Raw genomic sequence first — 9,837 nt, 5'->3', positions numbered from 1 at the left:
TTAAATAAAACTAAAAACTTAATAAAAGACCTATACAGACATAATAAATTCAGACATAATTGAACTAAAATTAAAATAAATAACAAATACAAATAATACAAATCAAATGACAGTAGTTTATCAGTAATCCTAAAAAAACACACTGCCAAACACACGTTAAAAAAACAACAACTTACTTACACATAGTAAGAAATGGTTATAAAAACTGAAACAGAAGTGAAACAAGTAATAGGAAAGAATAGAGAAAATACAAAGCTATACTTATTACAATATTACATACTGCACCTTTAAAAGTGCATGAAATGTTGCATGGCATCGTAACGAATCGTTCTTTTCGAATGTTTTCAATGAATTGGTTGAACCGCTTCATAAACGGTTTGAACTACTTGGGTCTTAAGAGGCTTGTTTGAGATGCGCCTCGCCTCGCCTGAAATGTAGGCCAGAGCAGGCGGCTGCAGTGAGCGCAGTCAAGACGGACGGTTCTGCCCTCGAAGTGAACAGATACCAACGAGATCAAAGACAGATATCGCGTTATTCTCACTCATGTGCTGTGCTGCTGATATAATTTCAGCTCTGTTGTTTTTATATGAAAATAAATAAAATGAACAAGACACCCAAAGTGCTTTCTATTTAATTCCATACGAAAGGCGTATTTATCATCCATTTTTACTTGTATTTTAGATTTTTATAGAAATATGACAACAATCACATATCTCACACAGAGATCGCACTGTCATAGTGTTTGGGAATATTCATGCATAATTTAAATACATAAATCACATGAAACCAGATAAAGAAATAAAAAAAATTAGAAGAGAACACAGCATCACAGTTGTCTGGACCAATAAGCATTAAGCTGTGTCGTCGTCAGTCAGTCGCAACTGCGCTTGACTGCACAATCCGACACAGCCGCCTCTCGTCGCGAGAGTTTTTTTTGCACAGGTCAGCATGACATCAGAGCAAGTCGGCCGTAACTCGGACACTTTTCTAAAGGCGGGCGTACACGGTGCGATTTTTGCTGTTGTACGAGCTGGCAGGCGATTTTTTTTCTCTCAGGAGAAAATCACAGATGCTCGCATGGTCGCGGCTCGTACTAATTCGTGTCGTGTGTGACTGCCTCTGTACGATTTTCGGATAAACTCAATCGTGACATGTGCCAGAGCTCACGACGTTCCGACCTTCAGAATCGCTCCGTGTACGCCCGCCTTAACCGGCATGCATCTCGCGGTGATCACCGGTGATCGGTTCTGCGCAGATTTTGCTCATCTCAAACAAGCCTATTGATTCACTCCCGAATCGAACTAAATCGGTCCGTGTGATTCACAATGAACAGAGAACTTATCAGAGCTGATTACATAGTATATTTTTTATATTTAATTATATTTCGCATTATATTTAATATATATAATTAGTGGTATTGTACGGTTATATTAGGTATATTTAGGTTCAGGGACATATACAATTATAAAAGACACCCATAATAAAAATTAATATGAAGGAAAGTATCATGTTAAGTAGGCCTATGTACCATGATATACAAGAATAGCTGAATTGATTTTCTGAACCGATTGTGTTCGAAAGAAGCGTTTACTGGAATTGATTCGAACTTTTACTGGGTATCACGTTTTAAGATGCCTCCATGTCCATCACACGTCCAAATGGGAAGGCCCCGCCCAACAATTATAAAAGTGTGCATGTCATTAGCCATCCATCAGGCAAAGAGGGACAAGCGCAAGATGGAAAGGGAAGCACAATCATCCAAAGGCCCAGGAAACAACAGTGCAGCTTGTAGGTGGGTATGTTCTTCAGCTCTTAGTGTGCAGATCAGTGGCTGTTGGATTGTTGCAGTGCCACCAAGCAAACAATTATGGAAGTAATATATCAAGACAAAGATCTGCAAGTATATACGAATTGTGAGACCCAAGTCTCGTTTGTATAGTTGTCTCCCTCCAAATTCGCTGTTTAATCTATAGAAAAGACACGGGCGTCCCTGGTTCGTCAGCGCGCGTTCTGCGTGACGTGGGTCATGATTGGTTGGAAGGGCCACAAGGTTAGGGGCCTCCAGTCTCCCATATCACATTAAAATGTCTCTTTACTCGGAATGAATGTTATTTTTCCTGCCGTTACATGCACACACTCCAACGCTCCCTTTTTATAGTAAATCTGGCCTGATAAAATGTTGCATTCAGCTTAGGTTTATCGCAGTTATACTGTATTTTTATTTCATAGCTGCCTAATGAGAACTGGCATGGAGAGTTTTATCGTGTGGCAATACTTTGCACACATTGCTTACATCAAAGAGAGCATAAAGTCGACTGTAATTATACTACTACGATATATATATAGTTTATAGCTTAAGTCCCACAAGGACATACCCTTGAAAACCATGATTAAACGCAAAAACGCACTAAAGTTACTCAGCTGGAGGCCAAGGCAAGTGTAAGAAATGTTTTGCATGTCCACTATGATGCAAGGCAAGGAAAAAATTTAGTAAATTCTTTTTTTTCTTTTTTTCCTCTCTCTCTCTCTCTCTCTTCCCCCAACTCTTCAATCCGTTTACTTGCTCCAACAACTTCATTAAATCAAGTTTTTGGAGGCTCTCAAAATGGATTGGTATCGCACACCGTGTAGACCGTCGAGAAAAGGCAGCTCAAATGTGGAAAGAGAAGTCTGCAGGTAGTTTCGTGTTTTCGACTGGATGAAAAGTTCGTTTTTTAGCCCCGATCATCTGTTTGAAAGAGTGACTTTTCCTGCTTTAACGTTTTCGGCGCCGATGTTTACATCCGGTCAAGGCAGCGAGCGATTTGTTTTTGTTGTAGTAGAAAGACTATTGCAGTTACAACAAACATCATGATATTTGTTATACTTTTGAACTGCAACGTAAACGTTAGTTTGAAAAGACCGTTGCGAGATTTGTTAGTTCCTAAACGTGTAAAGTCCTACAGTTTCCGTGTAACCTACTACCGTAGTCAATAACACGAACGAGTGCTCGAGGGTTCAAAACTGCTTCTTTTTTTCCTCTTTTTTTTTATTTTTATTAAATGCAGCTTTTCGAGAACTTGTGAAATACATGTGCTGCAGTTGTCAACAAATATATGTAATGGGCATGTTGTTGTGTTTTGCAGGCAGTTCATCAATGGATCTTGTCGCTATGGTCCGAGTTGTTACTATCTGCATGAGTTTCCTGCAGTACCTTCGTTTCAGGTTCAGTGTAGGTACTTCCAGAAAGGTGGCTGCTGGTTTGGTGACCGTTGCAGGTAAGGAGCCAGCTGACCTTTTTTGAACATCATATGTTATTAGAAAAGCGGTTTATGAGTTGCATGTCTTGCAGGTATCTCCATGTTCCTCAAGCGGGTGAAGGTTCTTCAGGGAGCAGCAGACGCGGTTCAGCACCTGCGGGGTTCTTCTCTGCGCTGGCGGGCCGTTCTCTGGCTGACCGCCGAGGATCTGAGCCCTCTCTTCTCCCACATCAAGGAGCCCGCAGCCTGAATCGGAGGGGTTCAGAGCCACTGGTCACAAGTATGAGCGTGCTGCAGCAGAACTTTGAATGCTTGACTACAGGCATTGCAGAGGAGGAAGAGTTCGGTGTTGTGGAAGATGGACCTCCCCAGCAAGGTATTACGGTTTATTCACGCTTTTCTTTTAAACGACCCATCACATTTTCCTTTTATGAATTGAATGTTGTTGTCCTCTTCAGGTGCAATGAGACCACTGCAACAAATCAGTGCTACAGACTCCAGTTCTTCGCATAACTACAGCTCATCAGCCTTTGTTTCTGGCGCAGCACCTGCTGAAGTCCAAAATGTAACCGTATCTGAAGCTGAAACGGAGGTCACAAACACTATATGTTTCCTTAGCTCCTTGACTGCTCTATTTGGAGATCATAGGCTTGGGTTTAATGAAATATTATTGGATTGTAGGTGACCGGTTCACCAGAGAGACCAAATCAGGGTGGTGCTGCAGTATTGACGGAGCAACAGCATTCAAGGGCCTTAGACCAAAGCAAAGATGTGGCCTGTGGCATCTGCATGGACAAGATTTCTGAGAAATCCACCACTCCGGAACGGCGTTATGGCATCCTACCCAACTGCAATCATGCTTTCTGCATCAGCTGCATTGTTACCTGGCGAAAAACAAAGGACTTCCAGGAGGATGTCATCAAGTGAGGTTTTTTTTTCTTTTCTTTCTGACTCCCCTTCTCCCTTTTGCATTTATAAAACTGTATATTAATTAAGTTTCTTTTGTTTAACTTCCTTTTTTTTATTATGTAAACAGGGGCTGTCCACAGTGCAGAGTGAAATCCTCCTTTTACATTCCCAGCAAGCACTGGGTCTGTGATGGGGAGGAAAAGGCATCATTGATAGCCGCTTTCAAAGAAAGAAGCAGGTTGGAATGGTTCACATTCATGCTGTCAAATCTTTTGTAATGGTTTATGTGATCCTTTACATTGAATCTGGAGTTTTGTTTATCTCTAGTAAGTTAAAGTGCACTTTCTTCATGCGTCACGGATGCTGCCCCTTTAAATCGGAGTGTATCTACAGCCATGACATGCCCCCTAATCATACACACCGTCGCAGGCGCTCGGCATCCAGGGTAACGTTTGTTTAACTAATTTTATTTTATTGTTTGTGCATGTTATGTTCCATGTTTGTAAACTACAATTTGTTGTGCTTTTTAAAATTTTTTATAAATAAGTGGGAAACGTTCACTATGCTGCATTGCAGTGCTAAGCTTGCTGTATAGATATACATCATCAGTTAGCCATTTTAATCTGAGTTGTTTTTAGGACACAGCTGAGATGTTGGAGGATTTGGGCATTGATGGCATCCAACTTTGGAGCTATATCTTTGCCCTAACTCTGCTGGATGAAGACGACGAAGACCTTCTGGATTTTCTTGATGACTAAGGACCTTCTAGAGTCATGTATATGTTGGCTCAGCTTTGAGTGAACTTTGCTTATCTTCTGCACTGAAATCTAATGGTCTCTTTGCGGTTGGCTTCACTTAAGCAAGTCCTAAATGTTTGGCTAATTGTTTAGCTGTGTAGATTTACTATGTGTGTGTGTGGGGTTTTTTTTTTTTTGTGAGTGAAAGTCTTTTGCCTTTAGTTCAAGGGAGTGTGTGGGGGAATAAGTTTGAATGCTCAAATCTCAAACTGAGTGTCTCTTCAGGTTTAGTTGGGGAGAAACCTAGGCAAAAAAAAAGTTAATGTTAACTGAATGCATGATCACTTATTTCAGCTTGCTTTTCACTTGTTGATCGTTTAGTACTTCCATCTGTGCTGATTCCTGATTGTTGCACCCTTTTGTCTGATACCTTTATATATGAAATCAGATTTTAATTTTGTATACTTTGTGTAGTAGTTAATATTATTGCCAGTATTTGCAAAACACTAAATGTGCAACTTGTCAGCAGGCTTTTGATTATATTGTTCTCTTCAGCAGTGTTAACAGGTTATACCAGGACTTGATGTCACATTTTATTACTTTTAGTACGTGTTTATATTCAAAGAAAAGTGAAAATAAAAAATGTTCTACTGTTTGCCTTACTTGATCCTCTCGGTCTCTTTAATTTGTATGTGTGCTGCCACAGATGCTTTGAGGAGGGTGGGGGCACTCTGGAGAAGTTGTATTTTCTACAAATAATTCCATTTTAAATGAAGATGATACTATGGCAAAACCGGTTCAGAATGTCGCCAGAGGGCTTGTCTATTGTAATTCCGCTCCAAACCTGCAGGAGTCTCCACTGTACAATAAGCGTTTGTTTAGAGCCACATAAAGAACTGATCCGAAACTTTGTACACACAACTTCCTTGATCTTTCAGCAGTGTTATGATCTGTCATTGTTTTGATAATAAATATATCTGCGGTGTCTGGGCGGACCGCTACGGCTATCATTTTGAAATGACAGTAGTAGCAGGCTTCGTCGGTGGTGTCCGATATCTGTGATTGCGCTCCAGTGATGGATCTGAAAGCTCTGGTGCAGCGTTTTGACGGACGGGCCCGGTTGCTGGTTCACGCACTGCATTCAGGAGCAGCCGGAGTGAGCAATGCGCAGACAGTTTTCAATAAACAGCGCAGATCTGATCCAGATTACACCCTCACTCAGTTTTTGGAAACTTTGTGCCAGCGGGAAGCGTCTGTGCACGAGCACGCTCTTGTTCTGTAAGTAGACCGTCACAACGCAAGATGGGTGCGAAATGATCCTAATTCTGTTGAAAATAATGCCACCAGGCAAACAGTCATAATTATGAAATATTTTACTACACAGTTTTTTTTGTTTTTTTTGCCTTCACCTGTAACTGTCTAGTGATGTATGAAAAAAGTGGACTGGAGTTTAGTATAGGCTAAATAAAAGGTTCAACTCGACTGCGTTCAGATATGTGGCAAAATTCGTAACATTTTTAACGTGATTGACTTTTTTTGTAAATCAATGCCTCAAAAGCCTGTTCATATATATATAAATATAATCATTTGCATATATGCATATAAATATATAATAATTTGCTCTAATCAACTAAACAGTTGATTATGCAATCGTTATTTAAAGAATAAAATGGAAAATAAAATCAATATTTTGAATTAAAAAGTCATTTTGAATGAGTCCTATTGTGTTGTGAAATATGTCCCTTGCCTCTTAAGGGTTAAAGATCCGTCTATTGTTAAATAATACACTGAATTCGTTTTTGCGAGTAATTCTTCTATTTTGTTTTACAGTAAACCTTTGGTGTGCCTGTTTTCTGAAGGCTTTAAGCGAAATCTGCTGTGTTTTCTACATCTGATTCACCCTGGACTGCCCAAAGACCGTGTTCTTTACCTGCTTCAGTGTCTGACTCAGGATGACGTGGAAAATCAGTGGACTTGGGCCTTAATCAAGCAGCTCCAAAGAGATATTGAGGGCACTAGGAAAGGGACCCTCCTCACCTCAAACTGTACGGGGAAACTAAAGAGTCTCTGTGAGAGATTCAGGAATGCTAATGCAAAGGGAAGATGGGCCTCTTGTTTTGAGGGGCTTGGAGCAGAGGGTAAAGAGACCAAAGTGCCAGTTTATTCTCAGAAAAAGAGAAAAAGTGACAACATGGATCACGATGGAGATGCCCAGGAAGATCACCAAAGTAAAAGGGTAAAGATGGATTTCTGTCCAAGTGAAGAAGAAGAAGAGAGGTTGACTGAAGAGGAGGAACCTAAAATGAGAACATCACAGCTGGACCAAAGTGCTGCTTCTGTATCACAGGCTCGCTCTGATGCGTTGGGGTCTTCAAAAAATCTGCCAGACCACATGAAGGTAAAGTGGAATTCACTGCAGTTAAACTGATTTTTCATGCTCAGAAATAGCCTATTTTCCATAATTTGACAAGTAAAAGTTCACAGACAGTTGCACAGATAGGTTGTTAAAATCTCTTCATGTAGAAACCTCAGAAAAGTTGCTGTTCTTCAGGATAAATAAATGATCGATTCATGTTCTTTTTTTTTTCACATTCCCTTTTTAGGCTGCTGTTCCCGTGATCAAAGAATTACTAGATACAGAGTCAGTGGTAAGAACTCTTTGTTTTATAATGCCAATGTAATTGCTTTTATCTTTTCTTTTGTATAATTTTTTCACACATTTATTTTTTCCTTCACAGTGGGACGAGAGCTCTGGGTCTGCTCTGAAAGTATTTCATGAATGTGACCCCAATGAGGTTTGTGGTGTTTTACTTGAAAATGTACTGCTTTTTAGGTTTGTCATCCAGAAATGTTTCCATCACTATGGATTTGTTGTATCTGATCACAGGTGGAGGTATTGTGTTCAATGCTGTGTTTGTCAGAAGCATCTGACCAGAGTTTACCTCAGTTCTGTAGCTGGCTGTTGGAACTGTCGCCAGACCTCAGTCACAGCACTGCTTGTGCTGTGATCACACACCTTCTGCTGCCAAAAGTTAGTACAGTACATTCATGTTTGTCACAGGATACGATTTTAAAATGATTTTAACCAATATACTACTGTTCAAAATTTTGGGATTGGGAAATTAAATAATTTTTATTCAGCAAGTACTATTAAATTCATCATAAGTGACAGTAATAAATACTTGAACTTTCTATTAATCAAAAAATCTTGATAAAATGTAAATCATAATTTCCACAAAAATATTAAGCAACACAACACTTTGCATTATTGATAATAATAAAATGTTTCTTGAGCTGCAAATCAGCATATTAGAATGATTTCTGAAGGGTCGTGTGACATGGAAAACTGGAGTAATGGCTGCAGAAAAAAAATAAGCTTTGAGATCAAACGTATAAATTTGATGTAACAAAATAAAAAACAGTCATTTTAAATTGTAATAATATTTCACAATATTATTTTGTTTACTATATTTATTATCAAATAAATGCAGCCTTGGTGAGCATAAGTGACTAAACCTCAGACTTTTAAACTGTAGTGTGTATGGGTGTTTGGCTCCTTTTATGGTTATTTATGCATTTCTCTGCCTTAGATTCTGTCCCTCGCAGAACCTGCCTCTCGCTGTTTGGTAACAGCCGTAATATCTCTTTGCAGTCGTTACCCCAGGCCAACCTGCCAGGCTCTGATAGAGCCAGTTTTACAGAAGGGACAAACTGGTATGAGTAGGTTTTTTCACCTGGATATCAAATATGCACCATTCGTATTTATATATTTAATATCAGATCTTTTTTCAGTAAACAGTAATTGCATTTTTTTTTAGGAAGCGCCCAGGCAGAATTACTCTGTAAACTAGTAGTGAACTGCCTTGAGCCACATCACAGGCTTCTTGTATTCCGGTCAGTCTGAATATCGCAATTAAGCTTTAAGAAAGAAATGGGTCTTAGTCATTTATGGAATAAATTGTGCTTGAGTAATTTGACACGGTTTAGCTGATAATAGAAATTTGCTTGCAAATCTTAGAACAATACTTGGAGTGTCCTGGGATGAGGGAGTGTTATCAGTCATCCATGCATTGCTGGATTCAAAGGTACTTCAGAAAGCTCTTTCCAGTCTTAAAGGATCTTTTAGTCTCATGTTAATGGTTTCTGTTGTTATGCTCACAGCTTGAGCTGAGTGAGAAGGATTTCTCTCTCTTCACCGATCAGCTTTGCAGCCAGTCTCCACATTTCAGCAAATCTATGAAGTTTGCCAAGATGTTGCTGAGTGTCTTGACCAAGTATCAGTCACATGTGAGTATAACTGTAATGACGGGAAATAACTCATTCAGATAGTTTAAAAAAAAACGCCTCAACCAAACCTTATATTAAGTAGAATTTTATGGTCCTCAGAGCATCTTTAGTTCTTCAAAACCCAATTCGCAATTTACAGAGGCATATGATAGTAACCAATAAACATCAGATTAATAAATATCTAGATGTTAAAATGTTTTTTTTTAAAGCTAGCATAAAACTGCTGATTAATTAGTTGTTTTTTACACATTTCAGGTGAATCCTGCATGCCACCACACACTTTCCAGTTGCCTGTCTTTCAATGAAACCTTCCTCAAGAAATCATTGCAGGCTGCATTAAAAAGGATTTCCCTTTGAATCATATTAAACCCATTTTAAATGGCACTTTAGTATATGAGTTTCATTCAGTCTGATTGTATAATTTTGTGAATATATTTTGTAAATGTAATAATAATTCCTTTGTACTGTATAGTTGTATTGAGATAAAAAAATATAAATTTAGTTGAATTACACTTCATATCAATATTTATTTATATTATTTATTAAACTAAATTTTTTTAATTAAACGGTCTGAATTCATATTATTTAAATGTAATGTCCTGGACACATTTGAATGCTTTAAGGTGAATTATTGTATTATTGTATATTACTTATTGTATGTGTGT

At 38.7% G+C, this 9,837-nt stretch overlaps 2 protein-coding genes across 3 annotated transcripts; both read left to right on the top strand.

The window, feature by feature from the left end:
* The first annotated feature begins 1,696 nt into the window (after positions 1-1,696).
* On the top strand, positions 1,697-5,481 carry LOC107745740 (probable E3 ubiquitin-protein ligase makorin-1). 2 transcript variants are annotated; one of them, XM_016559690.1, is made up of 8 exons: positions 1,697-1,792; positions 3,126-3,257; positions 3,332-3,615; positions 3,698-3,831; positions 3,921-4,162; positions 4,276-4,386; positions 4,476-4,593; positions 4,787-5,480. In XM_016559690.1, exons 1-8 carry the CDS (start codon positions 1,737-1,739, stop codon positions 4,904-4,906), a joined length of 1,197 nt encoding a protein of 398 aa, XP_016415176.1. In that variant the 5' UTR covers positions 1,697-1,736; the 3' UTR covers positions 4,907-5,480. The 2 variants fall into 2 exon arrangements, with proteins under 2 accessions (XP_016415176.1, XP_016415177.1); XM_016559691.1 differs by lacking the exon at positions 1,697-1,792 and adding an exon at positions 2,032-2,676 and having other exon boundaries at positions 4,787-5,481.
* A 131-nt stretch (positions 5,482-5,612) lies between these two features.
* LOC107745739 (Fanconi anemia group E protein-like) lies at positions 5,613-9,595 on the top strand. Its single transcript, XM_016559689.1, has 10 exons — positions 5,613-6,163; positions 6,716-7,283; positions 7,489-7,533; positions 7,624-7,680; positions 7,773-7,916; positions 8,476-8,599; positions 8,704-8,779; positions 8,904-8,970; positions 9,047-9,172; positions 9,428-9,595. The coding sequence occupies exons 1-10, from the start codon at positions 5,961-5,963 to the stop codon at positions 9,527-9,529; spliced, it is 1,512 nt and encodes a 503-aa protein (XP_016415175.1). The 5' UTR covers positions 5,613-5,960; the 3' UTR covers positions 9,530-9,595.
* The last annotated feature ends 242 nt before the right edge of the window (positions 9,596-9,837 follow it).

Source organism: Sinocyclocheilus rhinocerous, unplaced genomic scaffold, assembly GCF_001515625.1.
Source record: "Sinocyclocheilus rhinocerous isolate Xijiao unplaced genomic scaffold, SAMN03320098_v1.1 scaffold558, whole genome shotgun sequence".
NCBI lineage: Eukaryota > Metazoa > Chordata > Actinopteri > Cypriniformes > Cyprinidae > Sinocyclocheilus > Sinocyclocheilus rhinocerous.
Note: the sequence above shows the minus strand (reverse complement) of the source record. Positions and strands in the feature narration are given on the sequence as shown.

Excerpts from the sequence above, each read along its gene's own strand:
- LOC107745740 (XM_016559691.1), top strand. The coding sequence starts at position 2,606 with ATGGATTGGTATCGCACACCGTGTAGACCGTCGAGAAAAGGCAGCTCA. Across the intron at positions 3,258-3,331 it reads TGGTTTGGTGACCGTTGCAG|GTATCTCCATGTTCCTCAAG; the intron begins GTAAGGAGCCAG and ends CATGTCTTGCAG. Across the intron at positions 3,616-3,697 it reads AGATGGACCTCCCCAGCAAG|GTGCAATGAGACCACTGCAA; the intron begins GTATTACGGTTT and ends TGTCCTCTTCAG.
- LOC107745739 (XM_016559689.1), top strand. The coding sequence starts at position 5,961 with ATGGATCTGAAAGCTCTGGTGCAGCGTTTTGACGGACGGGCCCGGTTG. Across the intron at positions 7,681-7,772 it reads ATGAATGTGACCCCAATGAG|GTGGAGGTATTGTGTTCAAT; the intron begins GTTTGTGGTGTT and ends ATCTGATCACAG. Across the intron at positions 9,173-9,427 it reads TGACCAAGTATCAGTCACAT|GTGAATCCTGCATGCCACCA; the intron begins GTGAGTATAACT and ends TACACATTTCAG.